Source organism: Cebus imitator, unplaced genomic scaffold, assembly GCF_001604975.1.
Source record: "Cebus imitator isolate Cc_AM_T3 unplaced genomic scaffold, Cebus_imitator-1.0 Scaffold92, whole genome shotgun sequence".
Classification (NCBI taxonomy): domain Eukaryota; kingdom Metazoa; phylum Chordata; class Mammalia; order Primates; family Cebidae; genus Cebus; species Cebus imitator.
The window spans coordinates 9,547,104-9,562,735 of NW_016107407.1; the positions used below are offsets into that span (position 1 = coordinate 9,547,104).

Below are 15,632 nucleotides of genomic sequence, written 5' to 3' on the forward strand. Positions count from 1 at the left end.
CTCAGCCTCCCGAGTAGCTAGGACTACAGGCACGTGCCACCACGCCCAGCTAATTTTTGTATTTTTAGTAGAGACGGGGTTTGACCATATTGGCCAAGATGGTCTCGATCTCTTGACCTCGTGATCTGCCCGCCTCGGCCTCCCAAAGCGTGAGCCACCGCGCCTGGCCTAATCAACAATTCTTACCTAGCAGTCCTCAGCCTTTTTGGCAGCAGTGACGCGTTTCGTGGAAGATAATTTTTCCACTTAAAGGCGGGTCAGAGGCTGGTGGGGTGGGGTGGAGAATGGTTTTGGGATGAAACTGTTCTACCTCAGATCATTAGGCATTAGTTAGATTCTCAGGAGGAGCATGTAACCTAGATCCCTCGCGTGCGCAGTTCATGGGTTCAGGCTCCAGTGAGAATCTAATGTGGCTGCTGGCCTGACAGGAGGCAGAGCTCAGACGGTAACGCTGGCTCACCCCATGCTCACCTCCTGCTATGCGCTCCGTTCCTAATAGACCACATTCCCGTTAGGGATACACCATAGGGGGCTAGGGAACCCTGTTATAAAGGATCAACCTCCAAGTCCATCTCATCATACTCATCTGTTCATTCCATCTAAACAGTTCTCCCCTTGCAAAGACATCATTGAAATAGAATTGTATTAGCTGACAAAACTTATTTCATAATTATAGAAAAACAACTAAGAATTTTCAGTCCATATTGCGTTACTTTTCTATGTCATCCTAAGGTTGTCAGGGATTCCACGCCATAAGATTTATGTCTTATAAGTAGAGTCTCACTTGACAAGCAAAGAAAACCCGGAGCTGTTGGGAAGTTTAGGATTTTTGCAATTCATAAAAGACAGATTGTTATGAATGCAAATTAATATACTGGTGTGGAAGGCATGAGGCCATGAGGCAGAGTGAAGGTACTGCCTCTCCCTCCTACGGCGAAGGGGACGCCCCAGGCCCTGCTGTCACTGAGTGCTCCGAGTTGCTCTCCTTCCTGGTGGCTGAGGAGCAGGAGGGCTCCCTGTCAAGCTGAATGGCCCATGCCCGGCCATGACCTTTGCCTCTCCGGCCCTGGGCTCTGACCCAAGCAGGCCGCCTGGCACAGAGCACTCATCACCCAGATCCCGGCTCTGTCCTCAGTCAGAATGAGGGCGATTCCTTCCTTCCTGGACCCCAGAGACACAGGATAAGTAGAATCCAGGTCACGCCTGCTCTGAGCAGACACCCTGTCTAAAAGGCTGACTGTAGGTGGCTGGAAGCAGGGTCCGCTTCGAAAGGAAATTCCATTCCAGCTCATGGTCTTGGCACTTACTGACATTTTGGGCAACATAACTGTGGTAAGGGCTGACTGGCGCATTGCAAGGTGTCGAGCAGCATCCCTGGTTTCTGCCCACCAGGTGCCCGTAGCACCCCCTCCCCCAGACAATCAAAAGTATCTATAGATTTTGCCATACGTCCCTTGGGGAGGGCAAAATGACCTCGTTTGAGAATTGCAGCTTTAGTTGTTCTTATTTATCTTTCTTTCTTTCTTTCTTTCTTTCTTTCTTTTTAAGACTAGCCAAGCGCAGCGGTGAGAAGGGGGGAAAGAGTAGAACAAGGAGTTCGATCTGTAACTGACTGTGAACAATCAATTGGCGTAACTCACTACCTTTGGACCAGCCAGCTTTAGTTGTTCTTAAAGACGCTGGAGAAGGAAGGAGGGGAGAAGAAAAAGGGGAAGATGTACCCAAAGAAAGTGCTCTTCACATGCGTTTCTCCTGAGGCTTCCAGCTCTGCCCTCCCACGCCGTACTCTACAGCTCAGCTGTCCTCTGGCTAAAGGCTCAGCAGCCCTGAGTGGGAGGAAGAAGCTTCTGGGCCTCTGGGCAGAGAAGACCGCTTTGTGTAACAGAGGCAGGAGAACAGATGCGTGAGCTCTTATTTCCTATGAATCTTTTAAAAAAGGATGTAAAAGCAAGTGCTACTTTGGGAGACTGAGGTGTGGGTGAGTCATCTGAGGTCAGGAATTCAACACGTGGCCAACATGGCCAAACCCGATCTCTACTGAAAATACAAAAATTGGCCGGGCATGATGGCACGCACCTGTAATCCCAGCTACTGGGGAAGCTGAGGCACAGGAATTGCTTGAACCCAGGAGGTGGAGGTTGCAGTGAGCCGAGATCATATCACTGCACTCCGGCCTGGGTGACAGAGTGAGACTCTGTCTCAAAAAAATAAAAAATAAAATAAATAAAAGCAAGTGCTGAAATATTATGAAAACCCTTTTAGCTAGGAAAAGGTCTATGACCAAGCCAAGCTTTCTTTCCTAGCCCCTCCTTAGTCTTTGTGCTTTGTGACCTAATGAGCAGTAAGGAGTGCTCTGTACTTCACTGGTTCCCAGGGTAGGTGACATCACAAAAGCAGATTTCTTCTAGGAGTCCTAAAAGACTTTCCACAAAGCATGATGCCTTTGAATATTATTGATCTAGGTGTAAAGCTGTATGTTTTAAGTAACAGATCTAACCCTTCACATTGAATCCCAGGGAATGTGACTTTTAGATCCCAGACCCACAAGATGTGTGGCTTTCTCTATCCCCACTCTTAAATTGTAAGACCATTTACTGCAGGAGCAAGGCTGGATGCTCCCAAGAATAGCATCCATAGCGAGTAAGGATGTGATGAGCCACTTCTCCTCTGTGATGTCTTGTAGAAAGTGGAGCAAAAACAGGTTGCAATGACCTTCTCTGCTGTCTTCTCCCCACTTTGCAATGTCTGCATTGCACTGTAGTGTGATATCTATGGCTTGCGCCTTGGGGTAACAGCAAATGGGTCTTTAGGTTCCAAGGAAGCCTATAAGTTCCATACTCAAGCTGAAGTCTTCTCCATGTGAAAATCCCCCATCGTCAATAAGTGTGGAGGGTAAGCTCTAAGTCCATACCCGGCCTTGCAGAACTGCCAAAGAGAATTATTTCTCGGGGTATATGTTTTCTGGGGCATGTGGGTTTTTCAGACCAGCCAGGTAAACTGGGCCTGGCTCTTATTCAAATTAGTCAATGTTCAGGATCAACATGTACAGCTGTTCTCTCCATACTCCTCGGGACCATTAAAACTTATGGCATGGGAATAAATTCAGCATGAAATAAATTCAAATAAAAGAAAAAAACAGAGCCCAGCATGTTCTTGGTTCGTCTCAGGGACAGATCAATCCTAAAACCAATCACACAAGAGTAGGAAGAAGAAAGGTAGAAATGATGAGGATCTCTGTATCCCACTTCATTCCTCACGAAAAATGTTTCCAAAGCATCAGGCAATGATGACAAAGCTTCCCCAACAGGGATGGTTTTCCAAAGGAAAACTAAGTACTAAGTGCCCTACAAAATAAAGGCTAGGTTAAAATTCATCACAGCTGTTGTTCAATGACTTTTAAAAAAGCTAATTTTCCCTTCCATTTAACTAACACCTTTGCCTTCAGCACCTGAAAAATTGTGCTATATATTTAAACACATAAAGTAAAATAGCTGAACAGAGCTTGCAGGCAAACATGCTTAGCTTAAGCCCTGGTCTTGGGATCACTCTTGCTTATTTGTCATTTCTTCTTTCCACTCATTCTTTTCGTCCTCCCTCTCTCTCATCATCTGCTTGTCTTTGTAGATTTGCTGAAGAGAGATCACAACCACTTGGCCTTATGCTCTGTCTGACACAACGACAGGTGTGGCTCTGGCCTCTCTCCCAGGTGGGTCCTGTCTCAGTGGACTAATGACTCCCGCCCCTGCCACTGATTAGCTGATGGTCTGCACGTCGGGTTACTTTTCCATGGGTCAGTGACTCTCTCTTTCCACTGCCTTACTAACTTCTATTCCTTTTCTGCATCAAACCAAGGTCACCCACAGAATCATAAACTGAGGGCATAGCTTTTTGTTTCAGGTTGATTCTCTTGGCTGGAAGAGGTGTAAATAGTGGAGCTTAGAATGCAATGGCTGGTGACAAAAAGCAGATGGAAAAGACTGAATGTCATGATAAAAAAAGAGAAGGGATGAGAAAGCTCTTGAAGAAATCATAACCCTCTTTTTTTGCTCTAAGAAATTCTCTCCCAAGGCTTTCTCTGTCCTCCTTGAAATTAGTGTAAGTCCACTTTGCTGCTTGTTATTTCAAAGATACGGTGGTCCATATGCTCTATTGAGTAGATCTACCTTGCTAGGCAACCTTGAACAGCAAATGCTTTAATAAATGAGGCTACCTGTTTCCTTTCACTAATTCTAGGAAGAACATCAGAGCGTTAATTTCCTGATTAGGAATCTTGATTCCTTTGTTCCACATTATCCATACATCCTGCTTGCAGGATCACAGTAGAAGCACTGGGTAAGTACCATCTCTGATTATGCTCTTTTTGAACACAAATAACTGATGTTCAAGCATTGGTTACTTAGCTTGGAGGCATGTCCAATGGTCATGTGCACTTAATCACATTCATTCTTTTGATCAACACACAGCCTATTTAATCTGAGCAGAGACACGGGCTAAATATTTAATCTTCCCTAGGCTTACAACAAGGCATTGCATATTAGAAGAAAAACCACAAAGAAAGTTGAAACATCATGTACCTGGAGAAAATATCCCATCGCCAGAGCCCCCTGGCCAGCCAATGATTTCTCTCATTTTCTTTAGGGTGACATATTCCAAAAGCACAAATACTGGGGCAATTTCATAGGTGAACCTGAAATGTAGTTATGGCCACATTTTACTTTTGTAACTCAGAGAAATAATTTACAGTCATTGCAATAGCTACAGAACTATTTCCTTTTTCAAAACATATATTTATAAGTGTTAAGGTTATAACATTAAGCAGAGACAAAATTATTTCAAAAAGGCCTTCCAAAGGTTTATTTTCTCGATTTCCCTAAAATCAAGAGCTCCAATTATTGACCTAACGCACAAGGGGAATTTATCATATTGAATAAATAAAAAATATTGCAGAGTAACATGATTTAAAAGATAATATCTGGTCCCATTTGTCTTTGACATTATGCATAATAATAAATCAAAAATGTCAGAAAAAAGTCTCTTTTGTGTTTTAAAAATTTTGTAGAGTTAGATTACAAGGACGATATATCAGGACTACTTTTTGTACAGTTCAGAAGTTTGTACCACTATTTTAGTGGCTACTTAATAAAAACAGATTTTCACATAAGAGGTAAAGACTATGGAATGTCACTAATAATTATCCTAAATTACATAAAAATACATTTGGCTACTTACATGTTAGTATTTGCTGTTGATGTCAGCCAGTCTGCTGCTAATCCAACCATATCCAATCCAGTGGAAAGTTGATTGAAGTATCTGGGATGCCCTGAATAAAATGGAATGCCAGAATCAGGATCACCTCCAATGAAAATGAATGCCTCTTAAACACATGATTTCTCTAGCTAAAGGAGCGTGAAAGATCTGTCAGTGACAGAAAATCCGTAAGTAGAAATCCAACATGTACACACATGTGTATATGCAAGAACACACACATACACACATGCACACGCACACACACATGCACACACACACACCATTAAAACATTTCCTGTAACCATGAAGACTACTTTACATTTTGATATTTCTTAAAGCATGCCCTACAAATCTTCCTTTACACATACTATATAAAAAATAACAAATGTGGTTTGCAATCTGGACATAATTTCTTCTCTACTTTCAATATTTTTGCAAGCTAAAATGCTACTGCAACCCAAAGCAATTCAGACAGGTTACTTCTCGTTTACATACATGCTGCTAGAAGTCATTTTTGTTGCAGTCATCCTGAGAATCAGTCATACCGTGACATCCGCCAGGCATGCCAACATTCATAATAATATCAGTGACAAATGGCTGATGATTACAAAAGACAGGGCAAAAATGAGAAAATAGGACACTCGGCTGAGTGATTTGCCCTGGATTCAAAAGGTGATGATTGTCTAAAGATGGTGTGGACAAAGCTAATTCTTGTCAGTTCTTCTTTGTTGATTATAAACAACAGAGCTCCTTCATAGTTGTGATTTAAAATAAAGCCACATACAGTCAACACAACTGTTTTATCAACAAGATGCATAAAGATATAGTCAATGGACTGATTAGTCCATTAGCAAGGCTTATCTAATTAACTTCTGGATTTCTCTAAAACTCTCTAAATGGATTGACATCCACATTCTCCTGAGGCTATTATTTAAAATGTGATTATAAATATGTCATTAGCACTCAGTTTTCTCCTCTTGCTTCACAAAAGCCTATCATCGATAGGTTCGTGATTTGCACAGCAGCAAAAATTTTGGATGATGGGCAATTATGGAAACAGCATCTGATAAAAAGGTATCTTCCTCGTACTGGACATCTGTCTGAAGCCTGGGATGTGATCTCTCTCATCTCCAGCACAGGCAAAACATGATAAAGGAAGGCAATGGGGAAAAGCAGAGACAAAAGTCAATGTCTAGCTTATCTCCTGCACTGGAGTGCTCTCTTATCAGCCTCAGGCATGTGGCCGGAGAGTTAGACACTGGGAAAAGATAGAAGCTGGGAAGATGCACATTTTAGTGGGATCAGGATTTGTGTATCTAGTGTGCATTCTCCAGCATTGTTTTATGTCCTTGTGGCCTCATGCAGAACCCTTCTACCTCTGATGCTGACCCCCCTCAGTTTACCCAACCAAGAAGGGTGAAAAGGCCTTTTTGCTGCTGTGGCCGCTGATGTCTGGAGCAACCCTGCTCTCCTCTCTGCCTCATTGACTCCCCATCTCATTATACTCGCAGCTGAAATCACAGCCGTTTTTTCCCTCCCGATGCGCCTTCATTTCTCTTTCTCTAAGCCATTTTTTCAAGTGAGGAAATTAATAAGGATTATCAGATCTATCCATTAATCTTATTCTTCCAATTCATATGCATTTTCTGGATGAATGTGATGTCTATGACTAGACAGTATTTAACTCCAGGGAAACTTGGGAATGAAAACCTCTGCGTAAGACAGAAAGGGGTGTGTTGTGCCCCTGGATATCAGAAGGCCAATCTACCCTGATGATAGCTTTCCGCAAACCGTGAAAACAAGTTTGATGCTTTCATTGCTAGGTTTCCCTTCCTCCCTCTATATTTTTTGACCTTGGTCTGCCATTTTACCTGAATCTCTCTCCTGCCTCAAAATTTTCATTCCCTGATCATGATGTGAAAACAGGGAGGGAGATGGTTTGACAGGTCAGATCAACAGGCCCTCCTGATTTCTGGCAGAAATACTCCCCTAATGACATTTACTCTTGTCCTGTGGCCACTACAGGCTGCTTCCTAGGGCTACCCAGCAAATACAGGCAGGCCTCTCTCTGAGGAATTGTGAGACCCGCCCCCACCAGTCAGCTGTCCTGGCAGCCCTTGGCCTCCTGCTGCCGTCGCCGCCCTGCCAGTCCCTGCGATGGGAGCAGAGCGCAGTGCGTCAGGCATCCGGTGGCCACACAGAGCCCGTGAGGCCAGGAAGATGGCGAGCTTGAGATGTGAGAATCGGCAGCTCAGACTCAGGGATGCTCCCTGCATGCTAGCAAATGAGCATGGAAGGATGAGCAGACTGGGAACAACCAGCCTCAGGCAACTCTGATCCTGGTGCTCACAATCAGTTGGGAAGAGGCCAAAAGTGGTCCAAAGGGCTCCTAATGTCCTGGCAATACTCACACCAGAATGGCCTCATCTACTGAGGCTTAATTCCCTTTGTCTAATGGTTTGGTTAAAGATTCAGGATCACATTAAGTCCTCCTCTTCCGCAGCCAGCACCACTACCACCAGCACCAAATCTAATGATCTCTGCAAATGTGAATTATATCCTTCTCTGGACAGTTTTCTGTGTTCCAACATTTCTTTTCACAGAAGTAATTTTAACAATCCATGAAGACTTCATTTTCCCACTGCCCTTCACTCCTCTCTCAGCTTGGAGCCCAAGTGGAAATCAGGTTAAGGTCTCTCAGTTGAAACAAGATGACAATATGCATTTTATAAAATAATCTCCCGAGGAGCATTAAAATGTCTGGTGGTAGCAGGGATGGCAACTAATTTGACATACCCTAAATAGTGCTAGATGACAAATATGATAGTTATAGCACAGAAATCTATAGGCTTGCCAGCTGAATAGGGAATAGGACTGCTGTTAATTTTTTGAAATGCTATTTGGAAGGAAAAGGCCAGCAGACTAAATATGTTATAAAAACTATTGAGAGATTGAATTGATATTGATATGCCTTGCCTAGAAATCTAACTTAATCCATCACGTTTTTATCTGAACTTTAAACAAAATGCGTTGCAGTGACACCTGACTAACAGTTTCACAAGCATTATGGCAAAATCCAAGTATTGAATTAGCCTGTCTTTTCCTGGCACTAAATGGAACATTGATAGACAGAACTATTATTTTCATTGGCTTGCAATTCCCATTATCTTAACTCTTTAGACTGCATTTCAGGCACCGATAGCTTTCAAGGATGAAGACATAAAACATTTTCATAGGTTCTTTTTGGTTTGGTAGCAATAAAAACAATAGGTAACAATTTATTATTAACATATCTAAATATTAGGTATGGGGAATGGGTCAAACAAAAATGAATGAAAAGCATTACTCAGAAATGCACTATTGATGCAGGAGAAGCTGAGGAGGGGTAGGACATTTTTTACTGCCTGCTGTAAACATCATGTGGGTTCTCCATCAATATTAATTGAGGATTTTGTCTAATACACCTTCAAAACTCCTGACTTTGATAGATATCAATGTTCCAAGGTTTTTCATATGCATACCTTTCTTCTCTGTTGGTATAAATAATGTGAACAAAAAGAGAAAAAGAACTAAAGTTCTCACAGCAAACATTTTAAGAATGTTTGTTATCGATTAGCATAATACTGATAATTCATCGGCAAAAAATTTGCAATCTAAAAGGATGACATTTCTACGATGATGAACGTTCGTGTCACAGTTCACATTTTTTATTTGCTAGCAAATCTTTTAAAGACTACGCATCAATTTAGATCTACAAAGTCCTCCCCGCACCTGGAAATTCATTCATACTTATTTTTATTGCCTTAATGAAGTGCCGTGCCTTCGTGTATCAGGATGATTAGAGACAATGTAAAAAGCAAGCGTAATTAAGACCTGGGCAGATGAATAGCCGACTTTGTGTAGATAGCATGAAAGCTCGGAATGGACCCAAATAAATGTTATAAACGAAGCTGTCACGTGGATGGAATATAAAGAACCCTGTGAAAAGCCAAGAGACCACAAAAATATATTTAAAAAAATTTCCCCCTAAGGATATCTGATTTGCCCTTCCCCCCTTTTTTCTTTATCTCACATACACAGTGGCTGGGAGGGATACACATCCTTGAATAACATGGCTGAATTGTTAAGCTAGCTTCTAGCATGTCTGCTTGTGTGTTGTGCACATTTCCTTAAAAATAAGTGAAAATCTGAATTCAAATCGGAAACGTTGGCCATTTGAGAAAATGTGAAAACATTCCTCCTGCTCAATGATTAATAGCGTGGTGAGCCCTGTTTCTAACCATTTCAATGCCAAAGAAAATACCAGCACAGCACTGGTATTCGGGGTTTTGTTTGGATCATGCATTTCTTGAGCTTTTATTTCCATATTCTCTTTCTCCATTTTGAGTCTGCTGGCCTCTGCTGATAAATTTTTGCTTCTACACCAGTGGTTAATCTCTGGGTCTAAATACATGCAACGTAAAACCTGATGATTTACACTTAAATCATGTTTCTGACATTATCAACTTCAGAAGCATGAAAAACAACAGTGGAAGGTGCTTTGGATTAGAATCATGACTATAATGACTATTTTTTACATGATGAAAATAACTTTGCAATTTTGAAAATATCAGTAACTCCATCAAACATTTTATAGAAAAAATAAAAATTGTAAAAGACAAAAGAGCTTTATTATTTTCGATGAGACAATACCTGTTTTAATTGCATATTTTAGAGTTGTTTGGCAATGCATCAAAATTTCCTCCAAATTTTGTGGTTGGTCTGCCAATTCCCAATTATATTCTTGGAGAAGCTCATTAGGGTAATGGAAATCAATCACTTTGGTTGATCTATCGAAACTTTTCACCACATACTGAAGTAAAATGTTCATGACATCCTGCAGAAACGCCAATGTGGGCCTTTCCCCATCACACGCCGGCAGCAGGTCTAAAGAATGGAATTAAAATGCCACATTTTAATTTTACTGTGAAAATATTCAAGGCAAGATCTTGATAAGGCAATAACATCTCTTTGAATTGAGAAATTTCTTGTTAAATAAACATTTTTCTTTAGAAAGGAGGCAGTTTTCAAAGATGAAGAGAATGAATGAGAGAAATTACAATTTCTCCTCTTCCCCAAATTAACTCTTGCATTTCAATTCATAACTCATATTGTTGGCTTTCTTTTTTTGAAGAACGTGTGACTCCGTTTATCTATTTCACAGGAGTTCGTCCTAAATGTTGTTTCTCGGTATATCATCTTAAATGTTTATGGAAAGGTTTCACATCAGAAGAGTTTGTCTGGAATGCCTTCGGGCAAACCAAAGTGGAAAAGGAGCATTAGGATTTCTGGTCTGTTAGGAAGGGAACAGCCGGCCGTCAGTGTGTGTGTGTGTGTGTGTGTGAGAGAGAGAGAGAGAGAGAGAGAGAGAGAGAGGAACCTGTGCGTGTGTGTGTCTGCATGTGTGCGCGCGCGTGCATTTGGGAGACTGTGTGTAAGCGCACGGGGGTAAAACTTGTGCGCGAGTTTCATGTGAATAGAATCGTTCTCCTGTGAGATTGCAGCTACAAATCACTCTCGTGATCTAAAGACATAAAAAAATTATGCAATTCTGAATTCTTGGGCGCGATATTTGGAAATCGGGTCCCACCGAGGCCCCAGCGGCCTAGGGAAGCCAGCTGTCCTCGATTCAGTGCGCGCGCGAGCGCCTGGGTCATTGGCCGCCCGCAACTCCAAGGGCAGCGCTGGGGGAAGAGCGCCACGGCCTCAGAGCCCTCTTGGCGTTCAGAGGCCAGTTCGCGGACTTGGACCCAGCGAGCAGGTCCCGAATTTCTGGCTTTCATCTAAAGATTCTGGCAGGTCCCCCCTCCGCAGCCACCTCAACGCCCCAGTCCGGGTCTCAGTGAGAGGTCCGCAGCCAGGCCGCGGTGGGCGGGGCAGAGAGCTGGGCCGGGGCGGCCCGGGGCTCGGCGCGGAGCCTTTACCTGTTGCATGGAGAAACGCGTAGTTGACATCCGCTTTGGAGCAGCTGCAGGGCTTCTGGACGCAGGCGCAGGCGGCCTTCCGGGCGGCGGCCCGCGGGGTTTGGCTCCCGCCGCTCTCCGCCGGCCTCTCCGCGTCTCCGTAGAGCAGGGCTGGGCAAGGACACCGAGCGCGGGCCTAGTCAATCCTCCGCCGGCCCGGCTCCCTCGCTCCCGCCCACCCGCGGCCAGGAATCCGCGGCTCCGCTGACCGCGAAGCGGAGGTGAGAGGACTGCTTGGACCTCGCGGGCCGCGAGCGCACGACCTTGCCCGCCCCCGTCCCTGGGCACTCACCGCACAGTTTGTTTCCGATGCCGCCCGTGAACTTCTGAGCCACTTGACACCAGGCTCGCGCTGCAAGGAAAGAGAGGCAGGCGGGCAGCGAGGCAGAAAGAGAACATCGGACGGACGTGTGAAATTTCGTTCTGTGTGAACATCAAACAGCCGGGGGTCCGGGAAGAGGCCGCCTTCCTCCTGCGGGCCGCTCAGGACCTAGTGCTGCCGGCACGTGCCGGAGGCAAGCGGGAGCCTGGCCACCCGGGCCGCCCCTCATTTCCTTGAATCTGTTTCCCAAGGAGAAGCCCACACCGCTGCCCTTCCAGGTGCCAGTCGGCTCAGGCAAACTCTCCCTGCCTCGCTTGGGCGAGTTTTCCTAAACACTGAAGCAATCCATTTTTTCGCAGGCTGTCTTTCTAGACCAAGAATTCTCTCACCTTTCCCATTTTTGTTCTATGTTCACGGTCACTCCGTCCCTCCCCAGGGTCCAGACACCCAGATCTTAGCGGCGCCCCAAGCCCACGGAATTCCACATCCTGGAGACACCGCGGTCTTTGGGGGCTCTTCCAGCCTTCTGTTGAAGGGGCCTGAGACTATTTGGGGGTCTTCCCAGGGGACAAGAGTCTGTAGAGGTCTTGAGCTCTTGGCCAGTCAAGGACTTAGCCCGAAAGCAGGGAGAAGCGCCCGAATAAGTTTCCAGTTGCAGGTGGAAAAACCTCCTTCGGCTTCCCCGTAGCCTCGCAAACCCCAGACCACCGCAAAATTCTCCCGCCGCAGGTCCCCGTTCTCTTTCCTACCTGTGCCGGGATTCTCGGGATCCCCGGAGCCATCTTCAGACCCGAAGGACCAAAAGCCGGAGCCCGGAGATGCCATCGGCGTTGGAGACTGGAGCAGGTCACCTGCGAGTGCAAGCTGCCGGCGAGCTGCCTTGGGCTTGGCACTCCGCGCGCGTGCGTGCCCGTGTGGCGGGAGGAGGGCACCACGCGGGGACCGGCGGGGCCGCGCGGCGAGGGCGGGTGTCAAGCCGGGATAGAAAACGCGCGTGTCTGGAGACAGGGTTTAGGGACGTGGCAACGCTTTGGAAGCCGCGGAGCCTTAAAAGGGACAGGGACACCTAAGGGTCTTCGGAGCCCGGAGTCAGGAAAGCGCCGAGAGCCCGAGAGCATTTGAGGGAGAGGCAGCCCAGTGGGGATGAATGTGGGGGCGGCGTAGGAAAAACCAGGAGAGAGGGAGGGAGCTGAGTCGTGAGGTTGCCAGGCAGACCGTGCACGACAGCTGGAGTCAGAGTGCGAGGGTGGGAGGCGTGCCAACGCGTCCTGGGGCGAGCCAGAGGCGGGAAGTGCCGGCGGTCGCTGTCCCGGGTGCTGCCACCGCCGCTGCGCGTCGGCCTCAGCAAGAGGCAGACTGGGGACACCTCGGCGAGGCGGGACGTGGCCCAGAGTAGTTTTCTGTGTGCACGGACTGGGGTGTTGTTTGAGGTCTGACTCCCGCTGAGTGGAAGGAAGCGAGGTTCCGTCGCCGTCTTCCTCCTAGCTAGTGCTGAGGTCGCTGCGACCTCGAGAGATCGCTCCGCCTGGCCGGCATCAAGCGCCTTTCACGAGCCTGAGGAGGAGACGGCGGGTGAAGGTCTCCTACCCGCTGATGGGCTCATTTCAGCGCCTTAGTAGAGCCTGACGCCTGCCTGCTGAACCGCGCCGTCCCCCTGGACGCACCGTTCTGCGCAGCCAAGGGCTAGATCGCAGGGCCCACCGTCCAGGCTCTGAGTGACGGGTGGGGAGGATGACTGCTGATTGAGGCAATTAAAATCCAAGCTGGAGTCTTCCGAGGACCTTGGGCTGGGGAAAACAAATAAAACGAATGGAAACTTCTTGGAAGGGAAAGAGGCAGAGCGGCCAGAGTCGGCAGCATTGACGGCGGGTGGGGGATGGGATCAGGTCATTTGGTGACCTTGGCCCGCAGAGGCGTGGAAGGGCCCGCTCCTTGCCAGTAAGGGGAATCTGTGTGCGCCTGGGAGGGGAGAACAGGGTTTCCAACTAAGCAATCTCAGCTTTCCAAATCCGAGTAGGAAAGAAGGCATTGCCCACAGGGCCCTCGTTTTAAGGGGACTCAAACCAATGGCACCCTCCCGCCCCCGCCCCCAGAGAATCTTCCCGGTAGCGGGCGACCCGGGAGCGCGAGATTGGCTCTCTCTTCCTAGTAGGAAGGGTTTTCTCTTTTTCTAATAAAGAAAGAAGAAAGAATCTTTCTGATGATTTCCTTTCTACAAAAAGCTGTTACAGACAAGGAGGACGCCCTGAGGATTGGGAGCCCTTTGACAGTTTGCTCTGCATTCTCCTGGCAGTCGAGATCAACTTCAAGTGCACCTCGCAACTCTGGGGCTCTGGGAGAGAGGGAGGGAGAGAGGGGAAAGGGCTGCGGTCGGCTTCCCGAGGCGGCTGCCTTCCCCTCGCCTGCCAGAGCGCCTGTCATTTCCATTGTGTTCACAAGCCGTTTTCTTTCTCTGACCTCCTGAACCAGCCACCAAAGCTGCTACCAAAGCAGAGACCCGGGGATCCCGTCTGGGAGACCATCCCTCGACCCTCACTTAGAAGGGACATCCTGGCGCCCATGCTGGATGCATACGTGCCCAAGTCCTGTGTCCTGGAGCACAAATGTCCCTGGTCAATTTTCTCCACGAAGCGCTGTCTTCTTCTCGCTGCCTGAGTCCAGGGCTTCCCTGAGGAGTCATGGGATCCACACTATGGCAGCTGGGCCCAGGCACCGGGGTCAGAGCAGGGAACCAGTCAGGCGTTGACAGCGTCCTGCCGAAGGCTGGTGCTGAGCTGGCTAGGTGGAGAAGTCTGGACCAGGCTGTGGGAGCCTGGGTGGTCAAAAACTCAGTTTGGCTCTTCTTTCTGGCTCTCCTGGTGCTGACACTCCAGGTGACCAAGGTAACAACTCCGGAAACAAAGACTTGTGGTTCAGCCATCTGTACTTCAGACATGGCAGCTCCGCAGCTTTCTCCAGCCTCGCAGAGGCTGGTTCTTTGTTTAAATGCACATCAAATCCTGCAAAGGTTTTGCTCCAAGCCAGCAGGCTAGGGTTGCAGAACTTTTCTACTGTAAATGAGTGGTTGAAAACATACAGGTTCTTAAAAACAAGCATTTAAAACACAAAACCCACAAGAAGAAATGGATTAAAACATCTGAATTTAGCTGATTATTTTTTTCTTTTTGGTAAAGCAATGGCTTTAAGTGTTACTGTTTTAATTCCATTAAATCCCACAGATCTGGAGTACTTTGGATCTAATGGTGGTATTTATACTTTTTATTTAAACGCACCCAGCTTCGGATGCAGACGGGGATCTGATTTGTCTTTCCTGAAGGCTGTCCCTCCCTTGACGGCAATTTGCTTTGTAATGACCTTCATTTCACAAAAGAGCCCATTCCCCGTCTTCAGGGCTTGGGGTTGGAGATAACAAAAGAGCTCTGGGAGGTAATAATTACAGTCATTAGTTCACAAAGGAGGCATCCAGTGAACGGGAAGGGAAGGCGGGCCAGGGGCGGGGTGGTGGAGGGGGGCAAGCTTTCGAAGACCCTTCCTTGAATGAGGGGAGAGAAGCCCAATTCTCCAGCTCCTAGAGACTGTTTCCTTAGATGTCTGTGGTTTCCTAAGATAGGGGTTTCAGGCTGACCCAAAGAAGGCTGTCTTGTACATAGTTTCCTGTGTCCTTCCAGTGCTTAAATGTCAAAGGACAGAGAAAGAAGGGAAAATGGAACGAAAAAGGAGAGGAAACAAAAAACCACAGAAGAAAAATAAAACAAAAACATTGCAACCAAGCATTCACCAAGCCTTTGCCATTCTCTTTTCCGTTCTTACTGAAAACATTTGTGCTGGGAAAATTTAGGGAGGGAGTCTATTGCTTCCTTCCCTAAATTCTTCCTACACCAACAGAAGTCATAGAAGGGCCTGAATGCCAGGGCTCTGGTCTTCAGGGGCCACTCCAGAGGGAAGCCTGGATTGAAGGGGGACAGGCAGAAAAGCTGAGCTCAGCTTACTACTCCCTATCTCCTGCCCCTGCTCTGCCCTCCCCACAAACCCAGGCCTTCTGGAGGCAGGTGGATAGGTGG

The 15,632-nt window shown here is 46.7% G+C and overlaps 1 protein-coding gene across 1 annotated transcript in view; it reads right to left on the minus strand.

Annotated features, from left to right (window-relative positions):
* Window positions 1–14,534, minus strand: part of GAD2 (glutamate decarboxylase 2) — a 91,875-nt gene extending 77,341 nt beyond the window's left edge. The window contains exons 1-7 of the mRNA XM_017535515.2: window positions 14,108–14,534; window positions 12,321–13,358; window positions 11,542–11,601; window positions 11,211–11,360; window positions 9,940–10,173; window positions 5,230–5,320; window positions 4,575–4,687 (exon numbers count right to left, since the gene is read on the minus strand). Coding sequence (XP_017391004.1) covers window positions 4,575–4,687; window positions 5,230–5,320; window positions 9,940–10,173; window positions 11,211–11,360; window positions 11,542–11,601; window positions 12,321–12,396 — 724 coding nt within the window. The 5' untranslated portion in view covers window positions 12,397–13,358; window positions 14,108–14,534. The remainder of the gene's footprint in view (window positions 1–4,574; window positions 4,688–5,229; window positions 5,321–9,939; window positions 10,174–11,210; window positions 11,361–11,541; window positions 11,602–12,320; window positions 13,359–14,107) is intronic.
* Window positions 14,535–15,632: the final 1,098 nt, after the last annotated feature.